This window comes from Eretmochelys imbricata, chromosome 27, assembly GCF_965152235.1.
Source record: "Eretmochelys imbricata isolate rEreImb1 chromosome 27, rEreImb1.hap1, whole genome shotgun sequence".
Taxonomy (NCBI): Eukaryota; Metazoa; Chordata; order Testudines; family Cheloniidae; genus Eretmochelys; species Eretmochelys imbricata.
In genome coordinates, this window is record NC_135598.1 from 8832004 (window position 1) to 8845000 (window position 12997).

Here is a 12997-nt window from a genome sequence, read left to right on the forward strand (position 1 = left end):
GGCTCTGAAGGCGGGCGGCTGGTCACTATGTGCTGTGTCTCCTTATCCCTCTCCCTCCCTCCCCACTGGCAGCCGGGTGGCATTACTCACTGGGCCCTGTTGTGCCAGGCCTCCGGACGGGACTTGTATGCCCACAGCGGGGGTAGCTGAGCGAGGGAGTTGTTAGACTGACGGTCCTGGGGCTGTAGGCTTCCCCCATGTAGCTCCTTTCTTCTGTGTCCTGTGTGCCACCCTTGCCAGTCCTGCGCCCCCTCCCGCTAGCCCCCTGCCTCTTTCCCCTCCCCCTTAGAGGGACTGGCTTTCACCCTTTCCTCTCTCCGCAGATCCCTGTGTGTGCCCGTTCAGAGAAGCGCTCGCCACCTGACGCCCCAGCCCTGCCCGAACTGCGCCAGCTGCCGAGATGCCCGTGGCTGCTACCAACTCCGACTTGGGTAAGTCACGCCCTCTCCGGGCTGGAATTGTAAAACATCACCTGGGTCCTGCGTTCCTTTATGGGCACAGGGCACCCTCGGGCTGTGCCCCTGAACTCCCATGCGGCTTGGGCAGCTCCCCACCGAACCCCCGGCATAGGTGGACACTGGAGATGAGCCCAAGTTTGGACTCAGATAAGAGCACCCCACAACAAGCTCTTGGGTGTGAGGGTTGGCCCAGAGGGGGCAGGTTGACCGACTCCGTCTCTACAGATCTGGGAGCTGGCAGAGGAGACTGCCCCGTAACAGAACGTCAGTTCCCTCTCCACACTGGGGCTCCCGCCTCTGCACCCCCATGTCCCTCGGATTGTCTAGCTGGACTCCAGAGGTGCCTGCTTCATCTCTCTTGTCAGGAGGATGGTTTATTAGCAGGGTTACGGGAGAGGACTCCAGGAGCTTTCTAAACCCACTGCATGGGGCCGTCCAAGCTCCCGAGAGCTCTGTTTGTTCCTTGCGCTGCAGGAGCAGCTGGGTGCCGGCGGGGAATGGAGGGGACATGTTCCCAAGTCAGAGGAAGGACAGCTTAGTGGTTAGAGCCCTGGCTTGGGAGTCAGGATCCCTGGGTTCAGTCTCCAGCTCTGCCACAGACTACATGCGTGACCTTGGGCAAGTCACTTAAGGCCAGATTTTTAAAGGTATGTAGGAGCCTAACTCCTATTGAAGCTGATGGGAGTTAGGTGCCCAAGTACCTTTAAGAATCTGGGCCTGTCTGTTCCTCAGTTCCCTCATCTGTAACGGGCCTAGGAGGATAAATACCCTAAAGATGGTGAGGCTCTCAGAGGCCACGGGAATGGGGGTTATAGGCGTGTGTGAAATGAAAAACCTGACTTCTGTGCCAGGAGCTGTGTTTTTGGGGCTGCAAAGCTCGGCCATTCGAACAGAGGCGCCAGGATTATTCTGGCTTTAGGGTGCGGGGGGCGTGCAGGGCACCAGGCTGCGCTGAACACTCACCCCCCTGTGAGGAGATGGGGGTCAGCTTCATTGTAGGGGACGAGTGGCTGGGAGCCAGATCTCCTGCTGTCTCCCCGCCTGACCCCCGCTGCCTCCCCTGGAAGGGGTAGGGACGATGCTGCGGTCAGGGGCTGGCACTGCAGGTTTTGGCTGAGGCGAGACGGAGGCTGGATCTGTCGGTGCCCTGGCTTCTCTGCCATCAGGACAGCTGGCTGCGGCTGCAGAGGTCGCTTCCCCTCCACCTGCATGCTGGGATGCTGGTACTGACCGCCGGCTCGCGGGTGTCTATGGAAACCAAGCGGCAGAAATTAAAGGGGCCGCCCGGAGAGTCTGGGCTGTGCAGCATCTCCCCCACCCCGGCCCCGCTGGAGTGTGTTACCCCCCCTAGGCTGCGGGGGACGGACAGAATGGGGCCTGAAGGAGGGGGGAATGAGATCGGGAGGGGGCAATGGGAGAGGAGCAGTGCAGGGAGAATGGGGGGTGTGCGCCATGGGATGGGGAGAAGGGCTTTGGGTGAGTGAGGAGGGTTCAGGGCAGGGGGGGGAGTTAGAGGGAGGGAGGGGGTGTGTGTGTTTGTGTGTGTGTGTACACGCACAGCTTCTGCTCCCTACCTCCCCGCCTCTAACCCTCTTACATTTAATTAAAGCTCTTCTCTTTCGCTGGTGATTACATTGTAGGCCAGGCAGGAATCCTGGGGCTGCGCTTTGAGCCGGTTAATGGCACACCCGGGCCGTGGGGCTGGGCGTGACCCCCAAGGCCGGAGGAGGGCGCTGGGAGCGTGTGCGTGCGGCTTGGGGAACAGGTGGGCACACCTGTGGGGGCGTGTGCCCGTGTACCTGAGCACGGGTGGAGCATTTGAACGGGAGACCTCTCAGGAGCAGCCCAGACACTGCAGGGAATGGGGTAGGGGGCCCAGTAGGGGGCGCTCTGCCCTCAGAGCCAGTGCTGACACCCACCCCCCCACCCCACCCCTCGTGCATGGGGCTGCTCCATCTAAAACCTAAATCTGAGCTTCTGGGCACGTGTGTTCCTCAAGGGTCCTGTGTTTCCTTTGCGAAACTTGGGGTATTAACTTGGCATCTAGGCTGTTTCCTGAGGCGGGAGACTCCATTCTGCCTCCTGTGGTTTCAGCTGGAGGCAGGGCGCTGCAGGGAGCTGCTAATCCGTCGCTGTGTTGCACCCCAGCACTGGCTGCATCTCCGGGGGCATGTGGGGGGGTGTATCGCACCCGGGGGCCTCCCTTGGGGGGGAAACAGCTCGAGAAATACAGAGAGGGTTGAGCGGGGTCTCGGGGCCTCTGTGTAAAATGAGGCAGGACAGCCTGTGGGTCAGGCATGGCTCTGGGGTTTTGGGGAGCCTTCCTCTGCCACAGACTCCCTGCGTGAGTCACTTGGTCTGTCTGCGCCTCTGTTCCCCACCCTGTAATAGGCTGAGCAGAGCCCAGGGGGTTCAGGAACAGCAGAGGTGGGAGTGCTGGTTTGCAGAGAGACCAGGTACATTTGTGACATTGGCATTACCTGCCTCTGAGTCCACCTGGCTTTCTGAGGGTTAATTCCAGCCTCAGACAGATTCTGTTTCTCTCCATTCCCCCTCCAACCCCCCCCCAGAGGCCAGTCATGGCTGGAAGGCTGAAAACTGGGGGGGGTTGGGGTGGGGTTGGGGGTGGGAGGAGCAGGTGTGGGTGAGAGTGAGGTTGTCAGGCTGGGGGCAGCAGTGTGTGTGTGTGTGTGTGTCCCCAAAATCCCAGAGCCAGGTGGGGTGAGAAGGCTGGGACCCCAGAGCAGACAAGGTGGGATGGGAAGAGGGTCAGATGGGGGAGTGGGATGGGGTCAGGCTGGGTGGGGTGGGAAGGGGGTTGGGGTCAGAGTGGGATCAGATATAGGGGGGTGGGATGGGGTCTGGGTGGAGTGGGATGCGGGTCCGGCAGGGGGGTGGGATGCGGGTCCGGCAGGGGGGTGGGATGGGATCTGGGTGGGGTGGGATGTGGGTCCAGCAGGGGGGTGGGATGGGGTCTGGGTGGGGTGGGAAGGGGGTTGGCGTGGAGGGGGTGGGGTTAGAGTGGGATCAGATATGGGGGGGTGTGATGGGGTCTGGGTGGGGTGGGAAGGGGGTCTGGCGGGGGTGGTATGGGGTCTGGGTGGGGTGTGAAGGGGTGAGGCAGGGAGGTGGGATGGGGTCTGGGTGGGGTGGGAAGGGGGTTGGGGTCAGAGTGGGATCAGATATAGGGGGGTGGGATGGGGTCTGGATGGAGTGAGATGTGGGTCCGGCAGGGGGGTGGGATGGGGTTTGGGTAGGGTGGGATGGGGTCTGGGTGGGGTGGGAAGGGGTGAGGCAGGGAGGTGGATTGGGGTATGGGTGGGGTGGGAAGGGGGTTGGGGTCAGAGTGGGATCAGATATAGGGGGGTGGGATGGGGTCTGGGTGGGCTGGGATGTGGGTCTGGCGGGGGGTGGGATGGGGTCTGGGTGGGGTGGAAAGGGGGTTGGGGTCAGAGTGGGATCAGATATAGGGGGTGGGACGGGGTCTGGGGTGGGGCGGGAAGGGGGTTGGGGTCAGAGTGGGATCAGATATAGGGGGTGGGACGGGGTCGGGGTGGGTGGGAAGGGGAGTGGGGCGGGGGTGGGGGGCAGCGAGGGGGGCGCAGGTGATTTGGGGTGGGAGGGGCTCGAGCTGGGGTGGGTCGACCTGTCCCTTTAAATTTGTATCCGTCCTGGCTTAACGTCCTTGGATGTAATCCCTTCCTGCTGCCATGGCAACGAGGGTATAATCGACCCAGTGCCAACGCCTCCCGCCTTAAAGGGGTTAAGGCACCAAGGCCCCCTGCCCCTGGGGAGGGACTCGGGATGGGGCCTCTCCCACCTGCCGGGTGCCTGGTGCATCATCCGCTTCCCCCCCCCCCGCCCTTACGCCCCTGCTGGCAGGAAGGGGTTAATAATTCAGGGTGGGGCACAAGGCTGACCCCCTGCCCCATTGAGAAGGGGGCAAAGGCAGGGAAGGGGCAGGGGGAGTGGCCACAGCCCTGGGGAGCAGAGCCCTGCGGGCAGGCTGAGCTGGGCGGGTCTCGGGCTGAGCCTGGCGTGGGAGCCATGTGGGGCTGGGTGCGTGTGTTGGGTGGGGGTCTGTGTGTGTGTTTTGTGTAGCTGTGTGTTTGTGCACCATGTGGAGCTGTGGTTGTCAGTATGATCAGTTGTGTGGGTGTGCTGGGTGGGGCTCTTGTGTGTGTATATTTGTGTGCCATGTGAAGCTGTGGGGGCCAGTGTGATCGTGTGTGTGTGTTGCATGGGGCTCTGTGTGTGTTTGTATTTGTGCACCATATGAAACTGCGGGGGCCACTGTGATCGTGTGTGTATGTGTGTGTGTGTGTTGCATGGGGCTCTGTGTGTGTTTGTGCACCGTGTGAAGATTGTGCGTGTCTTGGGTGGGGCTGTGTGCTTGTGGGTGCTGTGTTTGGTGGGTGAGAAGCTGTGGGTGTCAGTTTGATCAGTTGAGAGTGTGTGTATGTTGTGTAGGGCTGTGGCCTGTGTGTGTGTACAGGGAGCGGGGAGGATCCTATGTGGTCGACCTTTCCAAAGGTTCAATGCTCCCAGGTGCCCTACTTAACCCCTTCCCTGCTGCACTTTCCATGGGATGCAGCCGCCAGCCCCGGGACCCTGAGCCTCATTCTCCGTTGCCTTGGGTAGTCGTTTGTCCGAGTGGAGAAAGGGGGCAGTCGTTCCCATTGTGGATGTGAATGACTGCAGGGGGCGTGGGGTGTTGGAGAGCCGGACCCGCTGTGTCTCTGTGGGCCAGCCCGTTCCTGTGCACTGCTGGGGGGAAAGCACCTCGTACCTCAGCTCTCTTGGTTACTGTGTGTGTGTGTGGGGGGTGTTCACTGAAAATTCCCAAGCCTTGCTACAGAATAATGATACCAACATTCAGCGCTGGCATTGGTCTTCTCCCTCCTAGAGCTCAGAGGGGTGCTTGTTGTTAGTCCCCATTTTATACATGGGGAAACTGAGGCACAGGGTGAGGCGGTGACTTGCCCAAAACCTCAGTGGCAAAGACAGGAATAGAAACCAGGAGTCCTGATTCTCAGTCTCCCTGCTGGAACCACTAGCCCTACTTCCTTCCTGGAGCTAGCAGTAGGTCCCAGGAGCCCTGACTCCCAGTCTCCCTGCTGGAACCAGTGGGAGGTAACTGGCAGTAGAACCTAGGTTTCTTGATTCCTAGTCCCCTTCTGTAACTAGTAGGCCATGCTCCCAAGGGCTCAGAACAGAGTCCAGGAGCCCTCCCTGTATTGCTCTGTCCATTAGGTAACACGCGGCACTGAGAATAGAACCCAGGAGTCCAGTTCCCAGACCTATATACTAAGTCCACTAGGACTGCACCTGCCCCAGGCTCCAGTTCCTGGTGCCGATCCACTCACTGGCGGGCTTTGCATTGGCCGGCTGGCCCCTCCAGGCAGCAGGGCTGATGGGGTCACAACTCCCCGCTAGGCAGCTGCTCTCGCCCACCTTTGCCATCTGGTGCCAGCACTTCCTGTGCCAATCACGCTGCCTGCAGCCAAGCTGTCTGATTGGCTGGCATTTTTGGGAGATGCCTGGTCTTCTCTCCAGCCAGTGGCTTCTGCCTCCTCCGCCCTTCCCCACGTGGCGAAAGCGTCGGGCTCAGCCCCATCCATCGCCTGGGCGGGCGAGCTGTCAGGGCAGTGGGATCTGGAGACGGTCGCCGTGGCAGCCAGCTCGGGTACCCGCGTCTCTGAGCAGCAGTGCGGAAGCCTGTTTCTGAGCATCCCTGACCGCAGCCATGAGCAGCAGCCCCGCCAGTGGCGTCTCCTTGGAGGGGATCTCGCTGGATTCCTCCGAGGAGTCCGAGCTCCGCAGGGAAGGTAGGGATTCTCCTCCCCAGCAGATGCATGGCGGTGGGGAGGCTGCTTCTGGCATCATGAGGGGGATTGGCTCCCTCCCTCCCCCCCGCCTTCCCTGCTGCCTCCAGGGCTGTGGTCCAAGCTGAGCTGCGACGTGAGAAGTCAGAGATGCTCGGGCGGGAGAGGAGAGCTGAAAACAGGAGGCCAGTGATGGTACAACTGAGCTGGCCAAACCCCCAGCAAAGGAAGGAAAAGGGACACCGAGATGGGTTGGGGGGCAGAGGCTGTGCTTGAGCCAACTCTGCCCCCAGGGGAACCACTGACCCCCTCCCCCATTTCCCCACTGCTCCTTTCCCCTAGGGGTGCAAATCTAGGTTCTGCTCACCAGGAATGGGCACTGGGCGGGTGAGATGCTGCAGGCTGGGATCTTTGCCAAGATGGCAGAGCTGCCTGGAATTTGGGGGGCAGAAAGGGGGTGGATCTCTGGGGGGGTTGGTCCCCATCATCATGCTTTTCCCGTCCCTTCCAAAGAGATGAATGGCTGGGGGGATATTCCCTCCCCCTGCTACGCAATAGCTTGTATCTGGGGGTGTGGGACACATCAGTTCAGCTCCCTCCTACCTCTGTATTGGCACATTAAGGCACTGTTGCTAACTGGGGTGTGGGGGCTGGGACCAGGGTTTTGGGGTCTCCCTGTGCCCTTGGCTCACCCCGGGGTCTGTACTGGGGAGGGGGTTCAGTATATATAGTGCAAGAGCTGTGTGCCAGCAGGGGCCCTTTGCCTTGCTGACCAGGGCATCACTCGCTCTGTGGGTGGCTCTGCACACACTAGGGGGCCCCCATTGACTTGAGTGGGGTAGCACTGTGGGCAGGAGTTGGTCTGTAGTTATTAATACGGGCATTTGGGGGAAGGAAAATTGGATCCACCTCTCTTATCTCCACTGAAATGCACTGGACTGAAGGGGCTTCTCTGGGGGGCAGACTGGAGGTGAATGGGATGGGGGCTGCCAGCATGCGTGCACCTGCCCATTCTCCCTTGATTTCCCTTGAGTTTAGACAGTGGCTTCTGAACAGGCAGATGCAGTGCTGGGAGCAGCTGCCTTGGGGGGGTCCCTGAGGTGGTGACACAGGGGGGTTGGCGTCCCCGACTGGAGAATGGTACCTACAACAGCCTCATAGAGGAGGGTGCCATGAGTTGTTTCTCTCCTTGGCCTTTCACCTCTGGGGCGCTGGGCTCGGGATTAACCAAGGATCCATGCATCAAGGTGTCTGGTGCTGAAAGCCCGGGTGGTCTTGACACCCACCGCACTGGTGGACACAAGGGGCTCTCTTTCTTTCAGGGATAGCGGTGGAATAGCAGGAGGTGCTGCAGATCATCATCAAGGTACCTGAGGTCCATAGATGGCTCAGGTCTGAGGGGCGTCAGCAGAGCTGGGCGTGGGGCTCAAGACTGGACAAGCAGGGGGCTGTGGGTTGGGACTGAGGGACGTTGGCAGAGCTGTGTGTGTTGAGGAGTCTATGACGGCAATGCAGAGTACATAAGAATGGTCACACTAGGTCGGATGGTCAAGCCCCGTATCCAGGGTCTGACAGTGGCCGAAGCCAGATGCTTCAGTGGGAGTGAACCGAACAGGGCAATTTCAAGAAATCCATCCCGTCTATCAATTCCAGCTCCTGGCAGTGGGAGATTTAGGGACACCCAGAGCATGGGTTGTGTCCTGGACCATCTTGGCTAATAGTCATTGATGGATCTATCCTCCATGAACTCATCTAATTGTTTTCTTAACACAGTTATACTTTTGGCCTTCACAACATCCCCTGGCAATGAGTTCCGCAGGTTGACCGTGCGTTGTGTGAAGAAATACTTCCTTATGTTTGTTTTAAACCTTCTGCATATTCATTTAATCAGGTGACCCCAAGTTCTTGTGGTACGTGAAGGGGTAAATAACATATCCTTATTCACTTTCTCCTTGCCATTCATGATTTTATAGATCTGTATCATATCTCTCCTTAGTTGTCTCTATTCTAAAATAAACAGCCCTGGTCTTTTTAATTGCTCCTCATATGGAAGCTGTTCCATACCCCTAATCATTTTCATTGCCCTTCTCTGCACTTTTTCCAATTCCAATATATCTTTTTTGAGACGGGGCAAGCAGAACTGCATGCAGTATTCAGGGTGTGGGTCTACCATGGATACATACAGTGGCATTATGACATTTTCTCTTTTATTATCTGTCGCTTTCCTAATGGTTCCTAACAATGTGTTGGCTTTTTTTGACTGCCCCTGCACCCTGAGCAGGTGTTTTCAGAGAACTGTCCATGGTGACACCAAGAGCTCTTTCTGGAGTGGTAACAGCTAATTTAGACCCCCTTCTTTTGAATGGATAGTTGGGATTACGTTTCCCAGTGCGCATTACTTCGCAGTTATCACCATTGAATTTCATCTGCCATTTTGTTGCCCAGTCGCCCAGTTCAGTGAGATCTCTTTGTAACTCTTCGCAGTCTGCTTTGGACTCGGCTATCTTGAGTCGTTTGGTGTCGTGTACAAATTTTGCCATCTCACTGCTCACCCCCTTTTCCAGATTGTTTATGAATGGGGTGAGCAGCACTGATCCCTGTGCAGATCTTTGGGGAATGCCGCTATTTGCTCCTTTCCATGGTGAAAACTGACCATTTATTGCTAGTCTTGGTTTCCTGTCTTTGGACCAGTTACTGATCCGTCAGGGGACCTTCCCCCTTACCCCAGGACTGCGTCCTTTGGTGAGAGCCCTTGGGCTGGTCTACACCAGGGGTTCTCAACTGTTTCCTTTCTGAGGCCCTCCCCTGACCCCACATGCTAAAAAATTCCACAGCATTCGGGGGTAGCAAGCAGGGCAATTGCTCGGGCTTTGGCATTCTGCCCTGGGCCCCAGTGAGTCTAACGCCAGCCCTGCTCTCTGGCTTATTTTGGCAGTTGCCCTGAAACCTGGTCGCGGCCCCGCAGGGGCCCTGGACCTCCCAGTTGAGAACGGCTGGTCTACGCTATGGAATTAGATCGACCCAAGGCAGGTCCTGTGGAAAATGTCAACACTTAAATTTCACGCCTGTGGAAGTAACTGCCTCGCTACGCCGACTTAATAACTCCACCTCCCCGAGTGGTGTAGAGTGCAGGTCGCTGCAGTGTCAACGGAGATATTTTCCCTTTCAGTATCTATCCCTTTCCCAATTGCGCTGGCTTTTGGGACTGCTGCTGCACAGGGTAGACGCTGGGTTGCTTACGGCGGGACTGTTCCTGGCTTTCAGGAGCCCGCCCCACACTGCCCCACGTGGACAGTACAATCGAAGCCAGCTCTCCTGGTGAGGAGGCGCGTGGCCGGCACGAGGAGCACCGTGTGGATACGCGCGAGCCGTGTCGTTACTGCGATGCCGGCCCGTGGGCGTAAATTCGGTCAGCTGCGTTTTGTCGTGTAGACAGGGCCCTGGAGGACTGTGGGCCCCAGGCCAGAGATGCAGTGGGGACGGACTGCTGGGAGGATGTGACCCCTTAGTCGGCGGGCGACCGCTGCCGATTAGAGGTGCTGCTCGTTTCGGAACTGCCTCTGGGTTCATGGGCCTAGTTAACCCTTTAATGGCAGGATTGTCAAAACTCCCTTGTGCTGAGCTGGGGGGTCTCGCTGCTCAGCCTGTGTTGATTGAAACGTCGCTGCTCTTCCCTTGTGTGGCAGGCCAGCTCCAGAGAGTTTGGCACAGGGGCACCCGTTTGCCCCCGCCCGTGCCCACATTTCTGCCCGGGCTCCATAGGACACGTGTTGTCACACACTTGCACTTATCACCCACGTACACACGTGGAGACAGAGCTAGTGCACGTCTCGACGCTCACACTCCGGCCTGTAGGTTCAGACACTTGCCCGCAGATACCCGGGCGCTTGTTTGGCACATCCCTGCCCCGACTCAACCACGTTTGCACGTCCAGTGACGAGTGTGCACTCACATGCCTACCTCCCCCCATTGGCACCTGGAGACCCTAGTCATGCACCAGCACCCCATTGTGCAAGGGGCTGTACAAACCCAGAACAAAGTCACTACCTGTTCCAAGGCACTTGGTGCATGCCTGTGGGTTCGCACATGTGCTGACTCACAGATCTGTACTGTCCGTCCCTAACACTGCATGTGTTCTCCCACCCCATTGGCATGCACACAGATGTATTTATGCCTCCCCCTGTCTCCAAAAACATTATTTTTATTCAGGTTACCATAGCGACTGAGATGGGTGGGCCCAGCTGAGTGATGTGCAAACACCTTGTCCCTCCCCCAAAGAGCTTACAGTGTAAAGGGACAAAGGGGAAACTGAGGCACAGCAAGGGACTGTGACTTGCCCACGCTTGCCCAGCACCAGAGCTGGGAATAGAAGTCAGATTTCCTGAATCCTTGTCCAGTGCTGCCTCTGTTCACAGCCGTCTGTCTGCCCCCAGAGTGGGGTTGGGAATGGCACCTTGCCGTGATGAATACAACCATCCACAGAGGGAATATTCATGGGACGCTCTGTGTGTCCTGCCCCGTTCCCATGCAAATCGTCCCCTTATCCCCACTCCCTATCTCCGCTATGGCCCTTGGCTGCAGGTTCGGCTGCTGGTGCCCTCTCTCCTTTTCCTGCACGCCCTGTCTCCTGGGCACGGGCCCAGCTTGCCCCAGCCAGCAGCTCCATTCCCCTAGCCCCGGTGGGGTCTGTAAAGAGGAGCCGGCTTGTGTTACCTCCCTGATTCGGCCTCCCCCTCCGGCCCCACAGCAGGAGCCCAGGAGCAGGGTCTGATCCGCTGAACGTCACCCCCCCTGGAATGTGGGCAGCACGGAGCAGTAAACAGCCTCCAGCCTGGCTGCTCCCCCGCCCCCAACCACATGCAGCTGCTGCATTCAGTGGCCTGGAGCCAAATCTCTTATTAATGAGCTCGGTGGATGGGGCATTCGGGGACAGACGCTCGTCGCTCGCTGCCTCGGTGGCTTGTTTGTGGTTTGGACACATGTGTTTTGGGGGGGTCCACCCCCCCCGATTCGTTCCTGAGCAGTCGAGGTGCATTGGGAGGCATTTTCCAGTGAGCCGGCTGGTCCCAGCTGGGGTCCTACCAGTGCCCCCCCCAACTCCTCAGGGATCCCCAAATCCAGGGTTTCTCCCATAACACCCCCCCCTCACTCCAACCCCTGAGGAGGATCCAGCTGAACCCTGGATTCCCCACCTCACCCCATAAAGGGATCTGCCAAATCTGGGCTTTCTCCTCGGAACACCCCCTACCCCTAATGAGATCCAGGATTATCCAGGATTGCCCCTCACCCCACCTGCTCACTTGTACCCCTCCTAGGTTCTGTCCAAGCCCCATATTTCCTTTCCTGACAACCTCCTGGGTCCCAGATTCACAGAAAGTAGCTATAAATATTCCAATGTGTTTAATATTTAACTCCCTGGCTCTCCAAAGGAGATTGTTGCTGTGGATTCCAGGTGGATTGTTAGGGCTACACCTTCACCAGCGGGGCTATTGCCTGGGGCAGGGAGCTCACCACGGGAGGGTGGGTGATGTGTGCTTGGAGTCGAGGGTGAGTCCTGCCCTGATCCATCGGGGCAGTGCAGGTTCCTACGTTACCCTGGCATCAAAGCTCCTCCCAGTCTTCAGTATATTTACCCTCATCACATCATAGAATATCAGAGTTGGAAGGGACCTCAGGAGGTCGTCTAGTCCAACCCCCTGCTCAAAGCAGGATCAGTCCCCAATTTGTGCCCCAGATCCCTAAATGGCCCCCTCAAGGATTGAACTCACAACCCTGGGTTTAGCAGGCCAATGCTCAAACCACTGAGACATCCCTGTGAGCCAGGGCGGTGCTGTGATCCCCGGGTTACAGATGGAGAACCGAGGAGCAGAGAGACTGAGGGGATGTTTACGAGGTAATTAGACACTGGGGTTGGCTCGTGCCAGCCGACTTGGGCTCGCTGGGGCCGGGGTAAGGGGCTGTTTGATTGCGGCTTGGAGATGTTCGGGAGCTGGGGCTCTAGGATCCTGGGAGGGTCTCGGAGCTCGGGCTGGAGTCTGAACCCGAACGCCTACCCTGCAATCAAACAGTCCCTTAGCCCGGGCCCTGCGAGCCCGAGTCGGCTGGCACAGGACAGTGGTGGGTGAATAATTGCAGTGTAGACACACCCTAGGTGACCTTCCCAAGGTCACGCAGGGTGTTTGTGTCAGAGCACATGCCCAAGCCAGCACCTTAACCATTGGGCCATCCTTCCCCTCACTTTGCTCCCCCAGCAGTGGAGATGGGCCTCACTCGAACCCCCGCAGTTCTGAACGATGGGGTCCAGTCCAAACTGTGCAGCCGGGACCCACCTCCTTTCTGCTCCAATCTGAGACCAACTCTCCTTCCCCCCCCCGCCCCTTTAAGAGCTCCGGATCCAATGCCCATACCCTTAAAGAGACAGGATCCTGGGGGTGGCGACATCTGTTCCGAGATTGGGGTCACTTCTCATCAACCTGCCTCCCGCCCTCCTGGGTGGTGCTGGGAAATTCTCGGGTTGTTTCTTTCTTTAAGGAGAAAATGCACCTTTCCCTGGCGGCGCCTGTTACCAGTTGGGGTGCCGGGGGGAGAGTGGGGGGTCTCGTGGCTGACTGGGTGCTGAGCCATCTGCCTGCAGGGAGGGGGCAGGGCAGGGGGCCGTGGTGATGAAGTGGCTAATTGCCAGACGCAAATTGGCCCCGTTTGAAGGGGTTAGGA

The 12997-nt window shown here is 58.4% G+C and overlaps 1 protein-coding gene across 1 annotated transcript in view; it reads left to right on the forward strand.

The window, feature by feature from the left end:
- The first annotated feature begins 6204 nt into the window (after positions 1 to 6204).
- The window catches only part of MPP2 (MAGUK p55 scaffold protein 2), a 28546-nt gene continuing 21753 nt past the window's right edge, over positions 6205 to 12997 (forward strand). The window contains exon 1 of the mRNA XM_077806313.1: positions 6205 to 6286. Within this exon, the coding sequence (XP_077662439.1) occupies positions 6205 to 6286 (82 nt within the window). The remainder of the gene's footprint in view (positions 6287 to 12997) is intronic.